The 26176-nt window shown below is 41.3% G+C and overlaps 1 protein-coding gene across 2 annotated transcripts in view; it reads left to right on the top strand.

The window, feature by feature from the left end:
* Positions 1-26176, top strand: part of IPP (intracisternal A particle-promoted polypeptide) — a 365210-nt gene extending 339034 nt beyond the window's left edge. For both annotated transcript variants that reach the window (XM_060205966.1, XM_007538465.3), the window contains 6 exons: positions 3437-3592; positions 5542-5709; positions 7361-7498; positions 15729-15851; positions 21033-21253; positions 22862-26176. In XM_060205966.1, coding sequence (XP_060061949.1) covers positions 3437-3592; positions 5542-5709; positions 7361-7498; positions 15729-15851; positions 21033-21253; positions 22862-23086 — 1031 coding nt within the window. In that variant the 3' untranslated portion in view covers positions 23087-26176. The remainder of the gene's footprint in view (positions 1-3436; positions 3593-5541; positions 5710-7360; positions 7499-15728; positions 15852-21032; positions 21254-22861) is intronic.

The following is a 26176-nucleotide window of genomic DNA, read 5'->3' on the forward strand; positions in this document are numbered from 1 at the left end:
TTACTAGCTTCCAGAGTAACATTTTTTAAAATAATTCTTTTTTTAATTTTAATTTTTATTACCTTTATTTATTTGATAGAGATAGCCAGATATCAAGAGGGGAGGGATGGATAGAGAGAGAGGGAGAGAGACAGAGAGACACCTGCAGCCCTGCTTCATCACTTGTAAAGTGTTCCCCTGCAGGTGGGGATTGGGGGCTTAAATCCAGGTCCTTGAGCATTGTGACATATGTGCTCAACTGACTATGCCACTACCTGGCCCCTGCAGAGTAACATTTTGCAAATTAGAAAAATTTCCTTTCAGAGGAGCCAGATTGGGCAGTTTGTCAAGTGAGACCTGAATTGACTTTCATCCCTAATTCACCTTCTCAGCTAAGAATTCTCAAGTAGGGACATTCTACCCATTCATATTTAAAGTTTTTTTAGAAGATAGACATCATTCAATTAGAATATTTTATTTCTTGCTTTACCCATAATTTTAAGTTTATAATAATTATATTGGGTTATTGGAAAAGTCATGATTTATTTTTGCATAGAAAAATGTATCACATCACGGGGGAAAATCAAGTTGCGTTTAGGAGTGCAGAACTGGAAATTTGCAGTCACATAGATATATATGTGTGTATATGTATATATATATGTATATATATAATATATATAATTAGAAAGATGGCAGTTTTGAGGAGAGGAAAAAATCTGAAAATGAAAGCTTTCAGAAAGACATAGAAGAACATTTATAATGGGGATATTTAAAGTTGTCTTCAATACTTAGTTAAATCAAAGACTAAAGATTACTGTTCAATTGTGGTGATTTAAAGAGCATTGTTAAAACTTTTTTTCTTTGTTAACTTGTGTTAATAAAAACTAGATTTTACTAACTAGTGAACTTGCGTTACTAGATTAAAGATTAGCCTCACAGCTTCCAAACTGAATTTCAGTATTGAACATTGGGTGATTTAAATTTAAGTAGAAACTCCATCGGGAAATTGCCAGGTAACTGGAAATGTAATTCTGAGTTATTATCTTAGTTAATTTAATTTATTAAATTGCCTCCTGTGCAATAGCAAATAGTAAATGAATAAATAGAAACTTGCTTTTGGGCCTAAAGGATTGGATAAATAGCATAATACAAAGTGTGCACTGAAGACAAAGGCCTTATCTTCATCTTCTGAATTCCCAGGTCCTGAGGACATAACATAGAGTCGACACTCAGTGTGTTTTTATCATTACAATAGGGAAATCTAAGACCTAAAAATAAAAGAATTAAAGTAGTTAGGTCAAGTCCTATGGAAGTCCCTTAAGCTTGATTAAATAAAGCACTTTAAATTTCAGAGTTCATGAAGTTTATCTCTATGTTTATAATTTTTCATTTTGGCTGATGCTTGCTATGGGGTGAGAATTCAGTTTTTAATGTAATATACACATATGAATAAAGTATTTCAAACAAAAAAAATGTATCACAGGGGTAGATAGCATAGTGGTTATGCAAAGAGACTCTCATGCCTGAGGCTCCATAGTCCCAGCTTCAATCCCCTGCACCATCACAAGCCAGAGCTGAGCAGAGTTCATATATATATATATATTATGGCTTTCCCAACACCCCCAACATATGTATATATTTTTGATATATTGTAAGCACAAAATAATTGGGCTCTTTGCATTTTCCTTTTAGTCAATTATCCTGTTTCACATTAACATCTTTAGAAATTCTCTAACATGAGCTTTCTTTTTTTTCTTTTCTTTTTTTTTTTTTTCCTCCTCCAGGGTTATTGCTGGGCTCGGTGCCTGCACCATGAATCCACCGCTCCTGGAGGCCTTTTTTTTTTTTCCCCCTTTTGTTGCCCTTGTTGTAGCTTCGTTGTGGTTATTATTATTGCCCTTGTTGACGCAATTCGTTGTTGAATAGGACAGAGAGAAATGGAGAGAGGAGGGGAAGACAGAGAAGGGGAGAGAAAGATAGACACCTGCAGACCTGCTTCACCGCCTGTGAAGCGACTCCCCTGCAGGTGGGGAGCCGGGGGCTCGAACCGGGGTCCTTACTCCGGTCCCTGCGCTTTGTGCCACATGCGCTTAACCCACTGCGCCGCCGCCCGACCCCCTAACATGAGCTTTCAAGCTGGGTATTATGGAGCATATTTTTTTAAAACGATCTCCTTTTTTAAAAAAAATATTTATTCCCTTTCGTTGCCCTTGTTGTTTTATTGTGGTTGTTGTTGATGTCGTCATTGTTGGATAGGACAGAGAGAAATGGAGAGAGGAGGGGAAGACAGAGGGACAGAAAGAGAGACACCTGCAGACCTGCTTCACTGCCTGTGAATCGACTCCCCTGCAGGTGGGGAGCCAGGGGCTCCAACCAGGATCCTTACTCTCGTCCTTGCACTTTGTGCCACCTGCGCTTAACCCGCTGCGCTAGCACCCAACTCCCAATCTCCCTTTTTTTTTTTTTTTTTTAATTGCCACCAGGGTTATTGCTGGGGCTTGGTACCCACACAATGTATCCACTGCTCCTGGTGGCCATTCTCTTATTTTTCATTTTATTTATTTATTTTTTATATTTTGGATTGAGAGGAAAGGGAGAGATAGAATGGGAAAGATAAAGAGAGGCACCTGCAGCACTACTTCACTGCTTTTGAAGCTTCCCTAATGCAAATAAGGACTGAGGGCTTAAACCCGGGTCCTTATGCATAGCAATGTGTACTTTACCAGGTGCACCACTACCTGGCTTCAATCTCTTTTTTTGATATGTGATACCAGGGAACAAACTAAATACCTTGCTTATACTTGATACCACCAAGAACCCTCCTTGGCCCATTTTTTAAAATTACATATGCTTGAAGAGAGAGAGCTAGGAGAGAGGGAGAAACACTATTCACAGCTCATCATCCAAGGAGTTCCCTTTAGTGCTGCCCACAGTGCTTCCATGTGGAGATCAAACCATAGGCCTCAAGCATAGGTAAGGTGTATTCTCTACCCACTGAACTATCTCCTGAACTCTGAAAAACAATCTTTGATTTAAGGGATATATATATATATACATACATATATATATAATTTTAATATTTATTTATTGATTTATTCCCTTTTGTTGCCCTTGTTTTATTGTTGTAGTTATTGTTGTTGATGTCATTGTTATTAGATAGGACAGAGAGAAATGGAGAGAGGAGGGGAAGACAGAGGGGGAGAGAAAGATAGACACCTTCAGACCCTCTTCACTACTTGTGAAGCAGCTCCCCTGCAGGTGGGGAGCCGGGGGCTTGAACTGAGGGAAATATATATATTTAGTATCCATGAGAAATTATTTGGTGCTGTAGGGAACAAACACAGTTATTTGGTGATGAATTATTATTTTTATAGTGTGCTTTATCTTTATGGAAACTTGTCTTGCTGATACTACTTAGAAGCTGTTAACACACTTTTTTAAAAAAAAATTCCCTTAGGTGTGTCTGATTTTAATCTTCGTGTTGCATTGCAAACACTTTTGAAAGAGTACTGTGAGGTGCGCAAATCTTCCAAAGAAAACAAATTTTGTAGTTTTCTGCAGACATCTAAAGTTCGACCTCGGAAGAAAGCAAGAAAGTACCTGTATGCAGTAGGTAAGATTCTTTAGAAAAGCAATAAAAATTGTCTTAATTATTTTAATTATTATTTTTTAACAGCATTTCCCCACTCTGGCTTATGGTGGTGTGGGGGATTGAACCTGGAACTTTGGAGCCTCAGGGATGAGAATCTCTTTGAATAACCATTATGCTTTCTCTCCTGCTTGAAATTGTCCTTATTTAATATTTTGTTGTTATTACTAAACACCAGAATATGCAGTTATGTCAAATAGGCCTATTTAATTTAACATACAGGCTACAGATTTATAAGTAGTATTTATGTATTAAGGTGGACACATTTAAAAATAAATAGCTACTTATTTGCTCAAGATACTGTTTTTAATTGAAAAGGAGACTAGTAGTAGCCATAATGAAACTTCTTTTTTTTTTCCCTCCAAGATTATCGCTGGGGCCTGGAGGCTATTTTTTCCCTTTTGTTACCCTTGATATATATATTATTTATTTATTCCCTTTTGTTGCCCTTGTTTTATTGTAGTCGTTGTTGGAAAGGACAGAGAGAAATGGGGGGGGGGAGAGACAGAGAGGGGAGAGAAAGATACCTACAGACCTGCTTCACCACCTATGAAGCAACTCCCCTGCAGGTGGGGAGCTGGGGGCTCGAACCAGGATCCTTAGGCCAGTCCTTGTGCTTTGCGCCACCTGCACTTCTTCTAGCGTTTGCCCTTCTTCCATAGCCAGTCAACAGCGTCAGGTTGAAAGCTATCAGGAGCTGCTTGTTGCTGGCTTTGAAAGTGACTGGGATCCATGTGGATTCAGTCGGCTAGGAAGGATCGTCAGTTTCCCCAATGAATGGGTACTCACGGGATGCACCACGCTCTTAACCCACTGCACTACCGCCCGACTCCCCTGTTACCTTTGTTGTTTATCACTGTTGTTCTTGCTGTCGTTGTTGTTGGATAGGACAGAGAGAAATGGAGAGAGGAGGGGAAGACAGAGGGGGGAGAGAAAGATAGACACCTGCAGACCCGCTTCACCACTTGTGAAGTGACCCCCTGCAGGTGGGGAGCTGGGGCTCAGACTGGGATCTTGTGCTGGTCCTTAGGTTTTGTGCCAGGCCCCCATAATGAAACTTTTAAAAAAATATTTATTCCCTTTTGTTGTCCTTGTTTTTTTTTTGTTTGTTTGTTTAATTGTTGTAATTATTGTTGATGTCATTGTTGTTGGATAGGACAGAGAGAAATGGAGAGAGGAGGGGAAGACAGGGGGAGAGAAAGAGATACACTTGTAGACCTGCTTCACCACTTGTGAAGCAACTCTCCTGCAGGTGGGGAGCCTGGGGCTCGAACTGGAATCCTTACGCCAGTCCTTGCGCTTTGCACCACCTGCATTTAGTCCGCTGCGCTACTGCCCAACTCCCATAATGAAACTTCTTAACCAGGCAGATAACCAACTTCTAGGTTTATGCGTTATCTAACATTCTGTCACAGCCAGAACCAGAGGGTAAGAATTGGTTAGCCTCAGGAGTCGTGCGGCAGCACAGCAGGTTAAGCACACATGGTGCAAAGTGAAAGGAACTGGTTTCACCTGCAGGAGAGTCGATTCACAAGCGGTGAGGCAGGTCTGCAGGTGTCTTAAACCCCCTTCCCCTCCTCGCTCCATTTCTCTCTGTCCTATCCAACAATGTATCCAACAACAATGACATAAATTATAACTACAACAATAAAACAAGGGCAACAAAAGGAAATAAATAAATATTTTTAAAAAAATTGGTTAGCCTTATTGAATCCAAGCCATAACCTTTCAGGAGCTGGCACATTCAAGAATTAAAGATTTATGTGTGGCAGGTCCTAACATATTTTATTTCTTGCTATTAAGGTATTACAATGGATGTCTAGGTATAAAGGGCTAGATTTTTCTTATTATAACTGTTTCCATATTTAGCAGTAAAGGATTTGTTGTATATTTTCTTTCCTGCCTTCGTTCAGGTGGATATACACGATTGCAGGGAGGTCGTTGGAGTGACAGCAGAGCCCTCAGCTGTGTGGAACGCTTTGATACCTTTAGCCAGTACTGGACTACTGTATCTTCGCTTCACCAAGCTCGATGTGGACTAGGAGTAGCAGTTCTTGGAGGGATGGTCTATGCTATTGGAGGTAATAATGAACATGTTTTATTTCACTTACTAGTCTCTAGCTGTAATTTGGTTACACTTTTATATACCTTATATTTATTACTAGGTCCCATAGATATAGTTGTGTGCAGTAAATATTTCTTGAATAAATGAATGAAACCAGAAAAGGAAATTTGAGATATTAAACATTTCAGACCAGAAGGTTTCTAACCTGGCCCCCACTGCACTGGAAGAAGCTTTGGTGCTGTGGTTTCCTTCCTCTCTGTCTCTGATTCTTTCTGAAAAAGTTGACCCCAAATGGTGAAGCTCTAGAGACAAGAGAAAGAAAGAGGGAGGGAAGAAGGGAGAGAAGGAAGGAAAAACAGAGAAAGATGGGTGGTGGCTCACTTGTGCACATATGACAATGCACGAGGAGCCAGGTTCAAATCCCTAGTCCCCACCTATAGGGTGAAAGCTTTGCAAGTGGTGAAGCAGTGTTGTTAATGTCTTTCTTTCTTTCTTTCTTTTAAAAAGGAGACATTAACAAAACCGTACGCTAGGAGGGGTACAACTCCACACAGTTCCTACCACCAGATCTCTATATCCCATCCTCTCCCCTGATAGCATTCCCATTTTTTTCTTTTTTTTTTTTTTATTGGGGAATTAATATTTCACATTCAACAGTAAGTACAATAGTTTGTACATGCATAACATCCCCTAGTTTCCCATATAACAATACAACCCCCACTAGGTCTTCTGAATCCTTCTTGGACCTGTATTCTCCCCACCCACCCACCCCAGAGTCTTTTACTTTGGTGCGATACGCCAATTCCATTTCAGGTTCTACCCGACTCCCGGTGTCTCTCTTTCTTACGGTGGTGGTCTAAGGTCTTTCTCTCTCTCCTTCTCTATCTTACCCTTCCCTCTCAATTTCTTTCTCTCTCTAGCAAGTAAATAAATAAATAAATAACTGGAAAGAAAAAGACAGCAAGAAAGAAAAGAGGAAAGGAAGGAGAAGAAAGGAAAGAGACAGGCTGAAATTGTACCAAGCTTGACTATCCAAACTAATAAATGAAAAAAATACAAGCTACAGGAATGTTAAAAATGAACATTATTAAAAAAAAAAAGAACATTATATCCTTAAAATGTCATGGATTTTTTGTGTGATGTAATTAGCAATAGTAATAGGAAAATTATGTCTTTGCTTGTTATATACACTTTATTTTTATTTTTTTAATTTTATTTATTTTAGTGAGAAAGATACAGAGAGAGGGGGCAGAGGGTAGATAGCATAATGGTTATGCAAACAGACTCTCATGCCTGAGGCTCCAAAGTCCCAGGCTCAATCCCCTGCACCAACATAAGCCATCACTGAACAGTGCTCTGGTAAAAAAGAGAGAGAGAGTGCCACTGCTCAACTCTGATTTATGGTGATGCTGGGGATTGGACCTGCAACCTCAGAACCTCAGGTTGAAAGTCTTTTGCATAACTGTTATGATATCTCCTGAGCCCTTTACATACATTTTAATAAATGACAGTGGTATTAATTCAAAATAATACATGTTAGACAAATGAATCATATAAAATCAGATATAATGGTTGAATTTTTAACAAGGAATGTTGCTGAATATTGCATTGTGGCTTTTTTTCTGCCATCTTTACTAAACCTTTTCTGTTTCTTTTTATTAACTTAGGTGAAAAGGATTCAATGATTTTTGACTATACTGAATGCTATGATCCAGTTACTAAACAGTGGACGACTGTGGCTTCAATGAATTATCCTCGCTGTGGCTTAGGAGTGTGTGTGTGTTATGGGGCTATCTATGCCTTGGGTAATTAGTGCTCTTCAATTTAAGAATATCTAATATTATTTAAGTCATTTTTCATATTTTCTCTCTTTTCAAATGCCTCTTATTTCATATGAGATAGAGAATTTCATATGGTAGAGAGAAAGTGAGAAGTCAGAACATCATTCTGGTGGGAGTCGGGCGGTAGCGCAGCGGATTAAGGGCACATGGCACAAAGCACAAGGACTGGCGTGAGAATCCCTGTTCCAGCCCCGGATCCCCACCTGCAGGGGAGTCACTTCATAGGTGGTGAAGCAGGTCTACAGGTGTCATTCTCTCCCCCTCCTCTCCATTTCTCTCTGTCCTATCCAACAATGACGACATCAATAACAACAATAATAGCTACAACAATAAAACAACCATGGCAACAAAAGGGAAATAAATAGATAAATAAATGTTAAAAAAAAAAAACAACATCATTCTGGTACATGCAGCACTTAGGATAGAACCAAGAGCCTCTGCTTCTACCTGCTGAACTATTTCCCCAGTTACCATATTCTAATTACTTTAGAAATATTTCTTCCCTCCAATAAGACACTTGTATCTTGGGGGCAAGGCAGTGGCATACGTGGTTAAGCACACATACTACCAAGCATTGAATTAGATCTGCAGGGTCTATCTTTCTCTCACTCTCTATCTCCCCTTCTCTGAATAAAAGTTAAAAAGAGAGAAAGAAAAAAAGAACTTGTATCTTTTCAATTTTTTAAAAATTTTATTCATTAATGAGAAAGATAGGAGGAGACAGAAAGAACCAGACATCACTCTGGCACATGTGCTGCCAGCAATTGAACTCAGGACCTCATGCTTGAGAGTCCAAAGCTTTACCACTGCGACACCTCCCAGACCACATCTTTTCAGTTTTATAAATGTTTCCTTTCATGGCTAACTGTAGGGCACTCAGTTAAGTGCACATGTTGTCATGTTGCCATGCATGAAGACCTGGGTTCAAGCCCTAGTCATCACCTACAGGCAATCAGCTCCATGAGTGCTGAAGCAGAACTTCAGGTGTCCTATCTCCCTGCCCCTCTCAATATTTGTCCGTCCTATCAAATAAAAAGAAATTTAAATAAAGGGGCAGTGGGGGTTTTCAGATCTGGTGCAGGATAGTGGAGGAGGACCTAGGTGGGAAGTTAGAATGTTTTGCAGAGGGTGCCAGGCGGTGGCTTACCAGGTTCAGTAAACATAGGCTCCCCACCTGCAGGGGGGTCATGTGACAAGTGTCTGCAGGTGTCTGTCTTTCTCTGCCTCTATCTTCCCCTCCCCTCTCCTCTCGATTTCTCTCTCTTCTATCAGATGAAAAGTAAAGGGGGGGGGGGGAATGTGCAGTAAATGGAGAAATTTTATTTATTTATTTGTTTGTTTATTACTGGATAGAGACAGAGAAATGGAGAGTGAAGGGCGAGAGGAAAGAGACAGAGACACCTGCAGCCCTGCCTCACCATTGGTAAAGCTTTCTCCCTGCAGGTGAGGAAAGAGGCTTAGAACCTGGGTCTTTGGGAGCCGGGTGGTAGCACAGTGAGTTAAGCAAGGTGGCACAAAGTGCAAGGACCTGAGTAAGGATCCCAGTTGGAGTGTCTGGCTTCCCATCTGCAGGGAAATCTCTTCACAAGCGGTGAAGCAGGATTGCAGGTGTCTGTTTTTCTTTTCCCTCTCTGTCTTCCCCTCATCTCTCCATTTCTCTCTGTCCTATCCAACAACGACATCAATAACAACAGCAAGGGCAACAAAAGGGAATAAATAAATAAATATTAAAAACAAAAAAGAACCTGGGTCCTTGCACACTGTAGTACTAGTATGCACTTAAGTGTGTGCACCTAACTATCTTTCTCATCAATAAATAAATTAAAGAGAAAAAATTGTGCAGGTACCAAGCCCCAGTGATAACCCCGGTAACAAAAGCAAAGCAAAAAAACAAACAAAAAAAATCTTATTCTCAAAATTATTTTCCTTGGGGAAAATAACCCTGGAGGCAAATAAACAAACAAAAAATATTTATTGTTGTCATTATTTATTTTTATTTATTTATTTTCCTCTAGGGTTATTGCTGGGCTCGGTGCCTGCACCATGAATCCACTGCTCCTGGAGGCCATTTTTCCCCCTTTTTCTTGCCCTAGTTGTTGCAGCCTCGTTGCGGTTATTATTGCCATTGTTGACGTTGCTTTGTTGTTGGATAGGACAGAGAGAAATGGAGAGAGGAGGGGAAGACAGAGAGAGAGGGGGAGAGAAAGATAGACACCTGCAGACCTGCTTCACCGCCCGTGAAGCGACTCCCCTGCAGGTGGGGAGCCGGGGGCTCGAACCGGGATCCTTACGCCGGTCCCTGCGCTTTGCGCCACATGCGCTTAACCCACTGCGCCACCACCCGACTCCCTATTTATTGTTATTTTAATTGCCACCAGGGTTATTGCTGGGGCTCAGTGCTGGCACTGTGAATACGCTGCTCCCCAGCTCTGAGTCTTTCCTTAAAAATTATTTTTTCTGGGAGCCAGGCACAATAGGTTAAATGCACATTGCGCCAAGGGCCCACATAAGCATCCCTGTTTGAGACCCTGACTCCCACCTGCAGGGGGGTTGCTTCACAGGCGGTAAAGCAGGTCTGCAGGTGTCTATCTTTCTCTCCGCCCTCTTTGTCTTCCCCTCCTTTCTCGATTTCTCTCTGTCTTATCCAACAACGACAACAATAATAACGACGACGATAAACAACAAGGGCAACAAAAGGGAAAGATTGTTTTTCAATTTTTAATTTTTTTTTGGCAGGACAGAGAGAAATTCAGAAAGGGGAGGGAGATAGGGAGAGGAGAGAGGGTGGTCCGGGAGGTGGTACAGTGGATAAAGCACTGGGCTCTCAAGCATGAGGTCCTGAGTTCAGTCCCTGGCAGCACATGTACCAGAGTGATGTCTGGTTCCTTCTCTCTCTCCTCCCATCTTTCTCATTAAAAAATAAATAAAAGGAGTCTGGCGGCAGTGCAGCAGGTTAAGCGCAGGTGATGCTAAGCGCAGGGACCGGCACAAGGATCCCGGTTTGAGCCCCCGGCTCCCCACCTGCAGGGGAGTCGCTTCACAAGTGGTGAAGCAGGTCTGCAGGTGTCTGTCTTTCTCTCCCCCTCTCTGTCTTCCCCATCTCTCTCCATTTCTCTCTGTTCTATCCAACAATGATGACAACACCAATAATAACTATAACAATAAAACAACAAGGGCAACAAAAGGAAATAAAGAAAAAAGAAAAAAAATCCAAAAGAGAAAGAAAGAAAAAGAAAGAAAGAAAATTCAAAAGCAAGAGAGAGAGGAAGATAGATACCTGCAGACTTGCTTCTCTTCTTTGTGAAGCTTCCCCCTGCAGGTAGGGAGTGGGTCCTTGCTCATGGTGGTATGTGTGCTTAACTGGGTGTGCCACCGTCTGACCCCCAAAAGATTTATTTATTTATTTATTTGTCTTTGGAAGAGAGGGAAAGAGAACCAGAGCATCACTATAGTATATGTGGTACCCCTGTATATAATAATCTAACAACCTCAGGCTCTCATACATGCAAATCCTATGCTCTATTCATTGCACCACCTCCCAGAATGCAATGGGGTAATTTTTCCTTTTTTTAAAAAAAGTTCTTCTAATATTTTATTTATTTACTTTTTTCAACTGTTGCTTTTTTTAAAAAATAATTTATTTATTTATGGGGGCTGGGTGGTGGCGCACCTGGTTGAGAGCACACAAAACAGTGTGCAAGGACCCAGGTTTGAGCTCCTGGTCCCCACCTACAGGGGGATAGCTTCACAAGTGGTGAAGCAGTGCTGCAGGTATCTTTCTGTCTCCTTCCCTCTCTGTCATCCCTTCCTTCTCAATTTCTGGCTATCTCTATCCAATAAATATATAAAGACAATAAAAAATAAAATAATTTATTTATTCATGATGAAGATAGGCAGAGAGAGAGGAAGAACCGGAAATCACTCTGCTACATGTGCTGCCAGGGGTTGAAATCTCATGGTCGCAAATCCAATACTTTATCCACTGTGCTACCTCCTGGACCACTTGAGATTTTTTTTTTTTTTTTTTTTTTAAGAAAGGATTAATTAACAAAACCATAGGGTAGGAGGGGTACAACTCCACACAATTCCCACCACCCAATCTCCATATCCCACCCCCTCCCCCGATAGCTTTCCCATTCTCTATCCCTCTGGGAGCATGGACCCAGGGTCATTGAGGGTTGCAGAAGGTAGAAGGTCTGGCTTCTGTAATTGCTTCCTCGCTGAACATGGGCGTTGACTGGTCGGTCCATACTCCCAGTCTGCCTCTCTCTTTCCCTAGTAGGATGGGTCTCTGGGGAAGCTGAGCTCCAGGACATATTGGTGGTGTCTTCAATCCAGGGAAGTCTGGCCGGCATCCTGATGACACCTGGAACCTGTTGACTGAAAAGAGAGTTAACATACAAAGCCAAACAAATTGTTGAGCAATCATGGACCCAAAGCTTGGAAAAGTGGAGAGGAAGTATTAGGGAGGTACTCACTGCTAACTCTAGTATACTTCTACTTTCTTACTTTGGTGCCATACTCCAAACTCAGTCAATTTCTGCTTTGCGTTTCTACTTCTTTTTTTTTTTTTTTTTTTTACATGCATAACATTCCCCAGATTCCCATTTAGCAATACAACCCCCACTATTTCATTCATCATTTTTCATGGACCTGTATTCTCCCCACCCACCCACCCACCCCAGAGTCTTTTACTTTGGTTTAATACTCCAATTCCATTTCAGGTTCGACTTGTGTTTTCTTTTCTAATCTTGTTTTTCAACTTCGGCCTGAGAGTGAGATCATCCCATATTCATCCTTCTGTTTCTGACTTATTTCACTCAACATGATTTTTTCAAGGTCCATCCAAGATCGGCTGAAAACGGTGAAGTCACCATTTTTTACAGCTGAGTAGTATTCCATTGACCACTTGAGATTTTATTTATTGATGAGAAAGGCAGAGAGAGAAAGAGCCAGACATCACTCTGGTGTGCTGCCGGGGGTTGAACGCAAGACCTCATGCTTGAGAGTCCAATGCTTTATCCACTGTTCCACCTCCCAGATCACTGGAAATTTTTCAAGTATGGAGTTCTTTGTAGGACATGGAAATAAAGGGATCAGAGGGTGGCAAACCTAGTAAAACATACTTATAATGTATAAGGATCTAGGTTCAAGCCTCCTGTCCCCACCAGCAAAGGAAGAGGCATTGCTGCAGGGGTCTCTCTTGTTCTCTTTCTCCTCTCAATTTCTTTGTCTCTGTCCAATAAATAATAAGTTAAATAAATAAATAAATCATTTCTAAAGCATGTGGAGACAAAATGTAGATGAGATGTCCAGTGATGCACTTATTGTCTAATAAAAGCTCATGATTAGGACCAGCGTAAGAATCCTGGTTCAAGCCCCCAGCTCCCCACCTGCAGGGGAGTCGCTTCACAGGCGATGAAGCAGGTCTGCAGGTGTCTGTCTTTCTCTCCCCCTCTCTGTCTTCTCCTCTCTCCATTTTCTCTCTGTCCTATCCAACAATGACAACATCAATAACAACAATAAAACAAGGGCAACAAAATGGAATAAATAAATATTTTTAAAAAGTAATCCGGGAGATGGCGCAGTGGTAAAGCTTTGGACTCTCAAGCATGAGGTCCCGAGTTCAATCCCCGGCAGCACATGTGCCAGAGTGATATCTGATTCTTTCTCTCTCCTCCTATCTTTCTCATAAATAAATAAAATCTTGTGGTCCGGGAGGTGCCGCAATGATAAGGCTTTGGACTCTCAAGCATTAGGACCGGAGTTTGATCCCCAGCAGCACATGTGCCAGAGTGATGTCTGGTTCTTTCTCTCTCCTCCTATCTTTCTCATTAATAAATAAATGAAATCTTTTAAAAAATAAATAAATAAATAAAATCTTCTAAAAAAATAGTAATTAAAAAAAGAAAGCTCAAAACAACAAGGGCAACAAAAGGGGAATAAATAAATATTTAAAAATTAAAAAAAGAAAGCTCATGATTAGAATAATCATTCTGAAATGTGAAATGCTTTAAGTGGTAATTTTGCAAAATAACCTATTTCCTATGCAGCGTGAAGCTTTTATTGTTTTAATTCTGTAACAGAAACTATGTAGAGTGGTCCAGGAGGTGGTGCTACTGCCCGACCACCCAGTTAAAGTCTTTTTTTAATTATTTTTTTAATATTTTATTTTATTTATTTATTCCCTTTTGTTGCCCTTGTTGTTTTATTGTTGTAGTTATTATTGTTGTTGTCGTCGTTGTTGGATAGGACAGAGAGAAATGGGGAGAGGAGGGGAAGACAGAGAGGAGAGAAAGATAGACACCTGCAGACCTGCTTCACCGCCTGTGAAGTGACTCCCCTGCAGGTGGGGAGCTGGGTTCGAACCGGGATCCTTATGCCGGTCCTTGTGCTTTGTGCCACCTGCGCTTAACCCGCTGCGCTACAGCCCGACTCCCCCAGTTAAAGTCTTAACCTTTTCCTTTTCTTTTTTAGTTTTTATTTATTAATTAATGAGAAAGACAGGGAGAGAGAAAGAAACAGACATTACTCTGGCACATGTGATGCCAGGTATTGAACTAGAACCTCATACTTGAGAACCTCAGGCTTTATCCACTCTGCTACCTCCTAGACTACAAGTCTTAACTTTTATTTATTTATTTATTTATTTATTTATTTTTAAATATTTACTTATTCCCTTTTGTTGCCCTTATAATTATTGTTGTTGATGGCATCGTTGTTGGATAGGACAGAGAGAAATGGAGAGAGGAGGGGAGACGGAGACGGGGGAGAGAAAGACAGACACCTGCAGACCTGCTTCACCGCCTGTGAAGTGACTCCCCTGCAGGTGGGGAGCTGGGGGCTCGAACCGGGATCCTTACTTGAACTTTGCACCATGTGCACTTAACCTGCTGCGCTACCACCCAACTCCCAATTCTTAACGTTTCTTAAAATATATTTATTGGGGAGTTGGGCGGTAGCGTAGCAGGTTAAGCACAGGTGGCGCAAAATGCAAGGACTTGCGTAAGGATCCTGGTTCAAGCCCCAAGCTCCCCACCTGCAAGGGGAGTCATTTCACAGGCGGTGAAGCAGGTCTGCAGGTGTCTATCTTTCTCTCCCCCTCTCTGTCTTACCCTCCTCTTTCCATTTTTCTCTGTCCTATCCAACAACAACCACAACAATAATAACTACAACAATAAAACAAGGGCAATAAAAGGGAATAAATAAACATTTAAATATATATATATTTATTACATGTTAAAGAAAGAGAGAGTTTCACGTAAGACAGAAAGAAAAGCAGGGCCAGGTGGTGCTGCACCTCGTTGAGTGCACATATCATATTAGGACCAGGGTTCAAGCCCCTGGCCCTCTCTTGCAGAGGGAAAGCTTCACAAAGGGTGAAGCAGGGTTGCAGGTGTCTCTCTGTCTCTCTCCCTCTCTCACACTCCCTTCCTCTCAATTTCTGGCTGTCTCTACTCAATAAATAAATAAATATAATAAAAAGCTTTTAAAAAATATTTATTTATTGGGCAGGGGTAGATAGCATAATGGTTATGCAAACAGACTGTCATGCCTGAGGCTTTGAAGTCCCAGGTTCAATCCCCTGCACCACCATAAACCAGAGCTGATTAGTGCTCTGGTTAAAAAAAATATATATATATAGTCTTTTCTTGCCCTTGTTTTATTGTTGTGGTTATTGTTGTCATCGTTGTTGGATAAGACAGAGAGAAATAGAGGAGGGGAAGACAGAGGGGGAGAGAAAGACAGACTGTTTCACCGCCTGTGAAGTGACTTCCCTGCAGGTGGGGAGCCAGGGGCTAGAACCGGGATCCTTATGGCGGTCCTTGCACTTTGCGCCACCTGTGCTTAAACTGCTGCGCACGTGCTCGCTTCAGCAGCACATATACTAAACTGCTGCGCTACCGCCTGACTCCCAATAAAAATTTTTTAAAAAAAGAAAGAGAAGCCAGAGCAACACTCCAGTACAAATGGTGGTAGGTATTGAACAGGAAGCCTCAGACATGTAAATCTAATGCTATTTCCCCATCCTTGAATTGTAACTTCTCAAATGATCTTGGCAAAATAATCCCTTTGGGTCATGGAGTGATCATTTATAATATGAAATTGTTAGAGCAGATTATTTTCTAAGGACTTTATTTCTCATGTATAAGCTTCCTTTATCCCAGAAATAACATTCTCTATTTGGTTACAGGTGGCTGGGTTGGAGCTGAGATAGGGAACACCATTGAACAATTTGATCCTGATGAAAATAAATGGAAAGTAGTTGGCAATATGGCTGTGCCACGCTATTATTTTGGATGCTGTGAAATGCAAGGTAACTGCTTTGTGAATTTTTTCTGAAAATATCTTTCAGAAATTGAGCTTGAGGCTTTCTTTTTTTCTTTCTTTCGTTTTTAAAAAATATTTATTTATTCCCATTTGTTGCCCTTGTTTTATTGTTGTAATTACTGTTGTTGTTGTTGTTATTGATGTCATAGTTGTTGGATAGGACAGTGAGAAATGGAGAGAGGAGGGGAAGACAGAGAGGGAGAGAGAAAGACACCTGCAGACCTGCTTCACCGCCTTTTAAGCGACTCCCCTTCAGGTGGGGAGCCAGGGCTCGAACCAAGATCCTTACACCTGTCCTTGCGCTTTGCGCCATGTGCGCTTAACCCGCTGCGCTATCGCCCGATTCCTGAGGCCTTATTTTCATGTATAAAAAAAGTACATTTGTGGTAATCAGGTGGTAGCGCAGCGGGTTAAGTGCACGTGGTGCAAAGCGCAAGGACGGGCGTAAGGATCCATGTTCGAGCCCCTGGCTCCCCACCTGCCGGGGAGTCACTTCACAGGCGGTGAAGCAGGTTTGCAGGTGTCTCTCTTTCTCTCCCCCTCCTCTCTCCATTTTTCTCTGTCCTATCCAATAATGGCAACATCAACAACAATAGTAACTACAACAACAATTAAAACAACAAGGGCAACAAAAAGGAAATGCATATTTTTTAAAAGTCTTTTAAAAAGTACATTTGGGGGTCGGGCGGTGGCGCAGTGGGTTAAGCGCAGGTGGCGCAAAGCGCAGGGACCGGAGTAAGGACCCCGGTTCGAGCCCCCGGCTCCCCACCTGCAGGGGAGTCGCTTCACAGGCAGTGAAGCAGGTCTGCAGGTGTCTGTCTTTCTCTCCCCCTCTCTGTCTTCCCCTCCTCTCTCCATTTCTCTCTGTCCTATCTAACAACGAATTGCGTCAACAAGGGCAATAATAATAACCACAACGAAGCTACAACAAGGGCAACAAAAGGGGGGGAAAATGGCCTCCAGGAGCGGTGAATTCATGGTGCAGGCACCGAGCCCAGCAATAACCCTGGAGGAGGAAAAAAAAAAAAAGTACATTTGTGTCAAGATTATATTGAATGATTAATACTAACAGTAAGAAAGTTCTGCTTTAAACTTCATACCTTTTGACCTTTTATATCTTTATTTCTATATTGCCAAAATACTTTTCCAAAACAAACAACACTAGAATTAAAATTCTAGATAGGGGGTCAGGTGATAGTTCAGTGGGTTAAGTGCACCTGGCACGAAGTGCAAGGACCAGCTTAAGGATCCCGGTTCGAGTCCCCCGCTCCTCACTTGCAGGGGTGTCGCTTCACAGGTGGTGAAGCAGGTCTGCAGGTGTCTATCTTTTTCTCCCCCCTCTGTCTCCTCTGTGGATTTCTCGCTGTCCTATCCAACAGCAATAACAAAAATAATAATGACAACAACAAGGGTAACAAAATGGGGAAAACGGCCTTCAGGAGCAGTGGATTCATGATGCGAGCAATGAGCCCCAGCGATAACCCTGGAGGCAAAACAAAGAAAAAGAAAAAATAGGTTAAGCGCACATAGCACAAAGCGCAAGGGCCGGCATAAGGATCCCGGTTCGAGCCCCCACTCCCCACCTGCAGGGGCGTCGCTTCACAGGCGGTGAAGCAGGTCTGCAGGTGTCTATCTTTCTCTCCCCCTCTCTCTCTGTCTTCCCCTCCTCTCTTCATTTCTCTCTGTTCTATCCAACAACAGCTATGACAACAATAACAACTACAATAAGCACAACAAGGACAACAAAATGGGAAAAAGTAGCCTCCAGGAGCAGTGGATTCGTAGTGCAGGCACTGAGCCCCAGCAATAACCCTGGAGGCAAAAAAAGAAAAAAAATAAAAAAATTCCAGATAGATAAAAATAACTGGCATATGGATTATCATCAATTACTATCATTTTCACTCCCATGCAGGCCTTAGTAGTTAGGCATAAGTAAGGAGAGAATATAAAAACAATCTTTTAGTCTGGGAGGTGGTGCAGCAGCTAAATCCCTGTATAACATGTGCCAGAGTCGTGCTCTGATTCTTTCTCTCTCTCTCTCTTTCTCCCTCTCCTGCTAATAAGTAAATCTAAAAAGGGGTTGGGTGGTGGCACACCTGGTTGAGCACACTTGGTAACATGTGCAAAGACCTGGGTTCAAGCCCTCAGTCCCCACCTGTAGGAGGGAAGGTTCACTCGTGGTGAAGCAGTGTTTCGGGTGTCTGTCTTTTTCTCTCTCTATCTCCCCACCCCCTCTCAACTTCTCTGTTCTAGCCAATCAAATTTAAAAATAAAATTTAAAAAATAAATACATCTTAAAAAAGCACAAAAAGCAATCTTCACTGGTTTTCTTTTTTATTTGATAGTATTTTTTTGCCTCCAGGGTTTTTGCTGGGGCTCAGTGCCTGTAGATAACTCACATAGTAGCATGCATAATTTACCATGTATGAAGATTTGGGTTTTAGCCCCTGACACCATATAAATACACCATACATGGCAGGTGTATAGCGCCTATCCACTCTGGTTTATGGTGGTATGGGGATTGAACCTGGGACTTTGGAGCTTCAGGCATGAGACTACTTTGCATAACTATTACGCTATCTACCCCTGCCCTATATTTCTCTTTATCTCTATCTTAAACTTATTTATTTTAAAATTTTTATGTATAGGGGGCTGGGTGGTGGTGCACTGGGTTAAGCTTGCGTAGTGCCAAGCACAAGGACCTACAGAAGGATCCTGGTTCGTGCTGGGGCTCTCCACCTGCAGGAGGGTCACTTCACAAGCAGTGAGTGAAGCAGCTCTGCAGGTGTCTTTTTTTCCCCACTCCTCTCAATTTCTTTTCTCCTACCCAACAACAACAACAAAATGGAAAAAATGGCTGCCAGGAGCAGAGGATTTTGTAGTGCAGGCACTGAGCCCCAACAATAACTCTGGCAGCAAAAAAAAAAAAATTATTAATACACTTGGGATGATGGGGATTGAACTCAGGACGTTAATCTTCCAAGTGTAGCACCCTACTCAATGTACCACCTTCTGGGCCCTCACTCTATCTTACATTTAAAAAGAAAAAGTTTTTCAGGAGCAGTGGAATCAAACAAATATAATGTCCCAGCATACCAAAGCAACAACCAATAATAAATAACTAAATACATAAATAAAGTATAAATGACATAATCCTGGGCCAGCAAAATAGCTCACTTGGATAGTGTGTTGCGTTGTCATATGCTAGATTCAATATTGAAGGAACAGTTGGTACTGTGCTCTTCCCCCTCTCTCTGACTCTTACCTCAACAGAAATAAATAAAATAAACATGATACAGTTATGTTTAGTGATAGTCTACCTATTGCTCACATTAACATAAAGTAAAGCAGAGAATTTGACTGGGTAGGTGGCTCAACCAGGAGAGTACTAGATATATATGTCTGAGGTTCCCAATTTGATCTCCAGCAGCACCTATAACAAGTGTGATGCTCTGGCTTCTCTCCCTCTCACTATGTGAGAGTCAGGTGAAATTCTATCTCTCAAATGTAATAATAAAATAAATCTTTTAAAGGTTTATTTTATTTATTATTGGACAGAAACATAGAGAAACTGAGAAGGGATGGGAAATAGAGACCTGTTTCCAATTTTTTTTTTTTTTTTTTTTTTTGGCCACCAGGGTTATTGATGGGGCTGGGTGTCTGTATTACGAATCCACTGTTTTGGAGGCTATTTTTTTTCCCCCTTTTGTTGACTTGTATATTTTATCTTCTCTCTCCTTTCCTTTTTCTTTAAATATTTATTTATTTTCTCTTTTGTTGCCCTTTTTTATTATTATTGTTGTTATTGATGTTGTCGTTGTTGGATAGGACAGAGAGAAGTGAGAGAGGAGGGGAAGACAGAGAGGGGGAGAGAAAGACACCTGCAAACCTGCTTCACCGCCTGTGAAGCGAGTCCCCTACAGGTGGGGAGCCGGGGCTCGAACCGGGATCCTTTCGCTGGTCCTTGCGCTTGGCACCTCATGCACTTAACCTACTGTGCTACTACTTGACTCCCTCCTTTCCTGTTTCTAATTAACTAATAAATAAATAGATCTTTAAAAAATAACTATTTAAAAGATAAAAATTCAGGGAGTCAGGCGGTAGTTCAGTGGGTTAAGCGCACATGGTGTGAAGCGCAAGAACTGTCGTTAAGGATTATGGTTCAAGCCCCCGGCTCCCCACCTGCAGGTTAGTTGCTTCACAAGCAGTGAGTTGCTTCATAAGCGGTGAAGCAGACCTGCAGGTGTCTATCTTTCTCTCCTCTCTGTCTTCCCCTCCTCTCTCCATTTCTCTCTGTCCTATCTGGCAACAACAACATCAATAACAATAATAATAACCACAACAATGATAAAAACAACAAGGGCAACAAAAAAGGAAAATAAAATTTTTAAAAATCTATTTTCTCTTCAGAGAATATTATATGTGCTACATTAAATGTAGCTATATTTATAGCTTAACTTATTTGTGTATTTATGAGAAGGTGGAGGAGAACCAAAGTATCACTCTTGACACTTGGGATACTGCAGATAAAATTTGGGAATCAATCTTGGGACTGTATGTTTGAGATTCCAAAGCCCTATCCACTATACCACCTCCTGGGCCACTAAAATAACAGAATCTCTTATTAAGATTATACATATGGAGATTATTATATCTTGGGGGCCAGGCAGTGGCGCACCTGGTTAAGCACATATAGTACAAAGCTCAAGGATACAGGTTTGAGCCCTCGGCTCCCCACCTGTAGGGAGAACACTTCATAAGCAGTGAAGAAAGTCTGCAGGTGTCTATCCTCTCTTCCTCTCTTTCTCTCCTCCCCTCTCTGTCCTATCAAATAAAATGGGGGAAATGGCCTTCAGGAGCAATGGATTTGTAGTGCAGGCACAGAGCCCTAGTGATAACCCTGGAGGCAAAAAAAAGAGAGAAAGATTATTATTTTTCCCTGAATTTTATAATCATGATATGTTTTTAATTATCTCTAGTAATATTCTTTGTTCTGAAGTTTCCTTTGCTATTAATGTGGCTGGTATTTGCATGGTATGTCATTTTTTTCCCTTCTACTTTAAATCCCTGTATGTCTGTAAACACTGCAAATACAAATCACAATTACTACTTTCATAACTACTTACATTTTATTTTCTATAGTACTCCGAAAAATTTTCCATTTCAGGTTTAATTTATGTAGTTGGGGGCATCAACAATGAAGGAATAGAGCTTCATTCTTTCGAAGTTTATGACCCACTTTCCAAACGTTGGTCTCCACTTCCACCAATGGGTACTAGAAGAGCTTATCTTGGGGTGGCTGCACTCAATGACTGCATCTATTCTGTTGGAGGGTGGAATGAAACTCAAGATGCTCTTCAAACTGTAGAAAAATATTCCTTTGAAGAGGTAAGTTGGACGATTTCAAATGTTCAATATTCTCACATTCTTTCAAGACTTATAGTAATGTGCATCCTCTCATTTATGATTTTGATCATTCATAGGTTTTTCCCTCCTTTTTAAGGGTTCACTGTTGATGTTATCAGTTTCCCCTATTGATCATTTTCTTTCTTTTAAAAAAAATATTTATTTCCTTTTGTTGCCCTTGTTGTCTTATTGTTTTAAATACTGTTGTTGTTGTTATTGATGTTGTCGTTGTTGGATAGGACAGGAGAAATGGAGAGAGGAGGGGAAAACAGAGGGGGAGAGAAAGACACCTGCTTCATCGCCTGTGAAACTACTCCCCTGCAGGTGGGATGCCAGAGGCTTGAACCTGGATCCTTACACCGGTCCTTGTGCTTTATGCCACCTGCGCCTGCTGCACTACCACCCGACTCATTTTTTTTTAAATATCTATTTATGATGAGATTGGATGAAAGAGGAAGGTTGATGGAGGGAGGTTCAGTCCCCCAAACCACCGTAGGCCAGAGGTTAGCAATGTGCTCAGCACCACAGTTCAGTGTCCCCCCACCATAGGCCAGAGGTTGGCAATGTGCTCAACACCACAGTTCAGTGTCCCCCCACCATAAGCCAGAGGTTAGCAAGGTGCTCAGCACCACAGTTCAGTGTCCCCCCACCATAGGCCAGAGGTTAGCAATGTGGTCAGCACCACAGTGTCCCCCACCATAGGCCAGAGGTTAGCAATGTGCTCAACACCACAGTTCAGTGTGCCCCCTTCCCAACATTAACCACCATAGTTCTCACAAAAGTCTTAGAGACAGTATGTTTGCTTTTGTTTGTTTATTTACTTTGCAAATTTGGGTGTTTCAGTTTAGATTCTCCAAAATGAGTAAAACCATCCAGTAGTTGTCCATCACCTCTTATTTTCTAAGCTAAATCACCTCCAGTTCCATCTACTGTGTCCCCAAAGACAGTGTCATCTGTTTTGATCACAAGGTAGTATTCCATTATGTATATATCCCATAACTTTTTTTTTCTTAATGAGAGAGATATAGACAGAGAATGAGAGACCAGCTCAGCTCTGGCTTATGATAGTGCTAGGAACTTAACCTGGGACTTCAGAGCCTAAGGCATGAAAGTTCTTTGTATAACTACTGTGCTATCTCCCCAGCTTTATATCCCATAATTTTTTAATAAAGTCATCTGTTGATGGACATTTAGGCTGTGTCTACTTTTTGGCTATTATGAATAATGCAGCTATGAACATAGGGTGTATTTGTCCTCTCTGCCCTCCTTCCCTCCACTCCCCCCCCTTTTTTTTTTTTTATTAAAGCTGCTCAGCTGTGATTTATGGTGATGTCTGAGAACTATATAGAATTTCTACAGATCACCTCCTGATCCTAATTTATAATTGTAATCATATATTTATTATTATTTTTCCTCTAAATTCACTGTTCTGCCTATACTTATTTGAAAGTCCACTTAAAATAACCTCTACTTATGTGACCAAACTATGAGTTTAAAATGTAACATGTAAAAAGAGAATTACCTTATCTTATTTTTCAGCAGTTTTCTCTATTACTATTTTTTTGATACTGCTATTTTTCTCTTATTCAGGAAAAGTGGGTTGAAGTTGCCTCGATGAATGTGCCTAGAGCAGGCATGTGTGTTGTGGCAGTCAATGGGCTTCTGTATGTTTCCGGAGGTCGGTCTTCCAGCCAGGAATTTTTGGCTCCAGGTACCTTGGACTTAGTTGAAGTTTACAATCCTCATACAGATACATGGACAGAAATTGGTAACATGATCACCAGTCGTTGTGAAGGAGGCGTTGCTGTACTATGAAATACAAAGCACTAGAGAACACAAGAAATTTTTCAAGATACAGGACCTGAACTTTTGCAAATCAAGCATTTATTTGGTGATAGAACTCTGATCCTATTGAATTTTCCACATATTTGATAATTGATTAAAAATATTTTTATAAGAATATATGTTAGAGGGGATATAGGTTATATCCTAAATTAATAAAGAGCCCACAGAAATTTGTAAGGCTTACCAGTAAAATTGCCACTTCTTTTTTTGTTTTTTAAGTTTTTTTTTTTTATTCCCTTTTGTTGCCCTTGTTGTTTTATTGTTGTAGTTATTATTAATGTCGTTGTTGTTGGATAGGACAGAGAGAAATGGAGAGAGGAGGGGAAGACAGAGAGGGGAAGAGAAAGACAGACACCTGCAGACCTGCTTCACCGCCTGTGAAGGGACATGCCTGCAGGTGGGGAGCCGGGGGCTCGAACCGGGATCCTGATGCCGGTCCTTGAGCTTAGCGCCACCTGCGCTTAACCCGCTGCGCTACAGCCCGACACCCAAAATGCCACTTCTATTCTAGAATTGTCCAGCAAAAAGTAGAATTCTGTTTGTAAAAATGACTTGGAAAATCTTGGATGGAAAATTCTTAACAAGCCCTTTTAGTTGCTTTTCCAATACAATTCAAGATGTAACATGACCTTTAGTTTCACACTATGCTCACCACTAGAGTTCTTTGCCCCCCCCCCAACAATAACCACCATAGTTCTCACAAAGTCTTAATAGAGACAGTTTGTTTACTTTTCTTTGTTTTGCAAATTTGGATGTTTCAGTTCTCTAGATTCCACATGTGAGTAAAACCATCCAGTAGTTGTCTATCACCTCTTACTTTGCTAAGCATAATTACCTCCAGTTCCATCCATTTTGTCCCAAAAGATCTTTAATTTTTTTTTTATTTAAATTTATTTTTTATTTAAGAAAGGATAAATTAACAAAACCATAGGGTAGAAGGGGTACAACTCCACATAATTCCCACCACCCAATCTTCATATCCCATCCTCTCCCCTGATAGCTTTCCCATTCTCTATCCCTCTGGGAGCATGGACCCAGGGTTGTTGTGGGTTGCAGAAGGTGGAAGGTCTAGCTTCTGTAATTGCTTCCCCGCTGAACATGGACGTTGACTGGTCGGTCCATACTCCCAGTCTGCCTCTCTCTTTCCCTAGTAGGGTGGGTCTCTGGGGAAGCTGAGCTCCAGGACACATTGGTGGGATCTTCAGTCCAGGGAAGCCTGGCCGGCATCCTGATGGCATCTGGAACCTGGTGGCTGAAAAGAGAGTTAACATACAAAGCCAAACAAATTGTTGAGCAATCATGGACCCAAAGGTTGGAATAGTGGAGAGGAAGTGTTGGGGAGTTACTCACTGCAATCTCTAGTGTACTTCTGCTTTCAGGTATATATTTTGCCCTTGTTTATGGATACGTGTGAACATATGCTCTCTCTCACAGAACCTGGTGTATATCTAGGTTTTGGGACTTTGTTAGACAGTGATCCACCTGGGATGGAATTAGAGAATGCTATGAAAGGAAAGGTCTCACCCGAGTAATGAAGCTGAAGGGTTGTCATTCCACACCTGAAGTCTCTGGACACAGTCTGAGCTGAAGCACCGTCTCTGACCCATCTTGGACAGAGCCAAAAGATCTTTATATAATAATAGAAATCAGTGCTACATGTTAAAGTTGTCTGCCTGTGATTCATTCAGAGCACAACTGGAATTTGTATTAACCCCAGAACTTTATTAGAGATATACTGGAAGGGTCATGTGGAAAATGTATAGAAAGTGGGAGTCCGGCGGTAGTGCAGCAGGTTAAGCGCACATGGCACAAAGCACAAGGACCAGCAAAGGATCCTGGTTCGAGCCCCGGGCGCCCCACCTGCAGGGAGTCACTTCACAGGCAGTGAAGCAGGTCTGCAGGTGTCTATCTTTCTCTTCCTCTCTATGTCTTCCCCTCCTCTCTCCATTTCTCTCTGTCCTAACAATGACGACATCAATAACAACAATAATAACCACAACAACAATGAAAAACAAGGGCAACAAAAGGGAAAATAAATAAATATAAAAAATATTTTAAAAAAGAAAATGTATAGATAGATAACTTTTTGCCTATAATAACAAGCATTCAGAAAAGCTTTTGTTCACTCATAATTTTTGTTTTAATGCTGAGAAAGCAGGTGAGGAATAGTGATGATCTTTTATTACAATAGGTTGGTGCAGTGGGTTACCAAGCAGGGGCATGCATTTAGTAAATTTCTTCCCAGTTTTCTAAATGCACATAAAAATATGTTTGGGTGGTCTGGGAGGTGGCATAGTGGCTAAGGAACTAGACTCTCAAGCATGAGGTCTTGAATTCAGTCCCCAGCAGCACATGTACCAGAGTTATATGTGGCTCTTTCTCTCTCTCCTTCTATCTTTCTCATTAATAAAATAAATAAAATCTTTAAAAAATATGTTTGAGGGAGTCAGGTGGTGGCGCAGTGGGTTAAGCGCATGTGGCGCTAAGCACAAGGACCTGCATAAGGATCCCGGTTCGAGCCCCCGTCTCCCCACCTGCAGGGGAGTCGTTTCACAGGCGGTGAAGCAGGTCTGCAGGTGTCTGTCTTTCTCTCCCCCTCTCTGTCTTTCCCTCCCCTCTCCATTTCTCTCTGTCCTATCCAACAACGATGACATCAACAACAACAGCAATAATAACTACAACAATAAAAAACAAGGGCAACGAAAGGGAAAATAAATAAATATTTTTAAAAAATATGTTTGGATTTGAGATAAGGGGATTTTATTGTCAATTTTGTGATGTTTATGTGTATTTGGACAAGCCTGTTATAAACTTCCTACTTACTGCATGGTTTAGAGAAGGTAGAATTATGGTCAGCTGTGAAATTTTTATTTTATACATGTAAATTAAATAGATCTCTTATTTCTTCTCAAAAGCTATCAACCCTCCCACCTGACAAAAATACTTCTGTCCAGTTTTGAGACAATTATTCATGTGTATGACTATCACTTTAATGTTATTTCTAGCAGTCAGAGCCTTCTGTATTAAGAGTATGGCATACATTAAAGTTTATTTACATGA

Source organism: Erinaceus europaeus, chromosome 13 (genome assembly GCF_950295315.1).
Source record: "Erinaceus europaeus chromosome 13, mEriEur2.1, whole genome shotgun sequence".
Lineage (NCBI taxonomy): Eukaryota > Metazoa > Chordata > Mammalia > Eulipotyphla > Erinaceidae > Erinaceus > Erinaceus europaeus.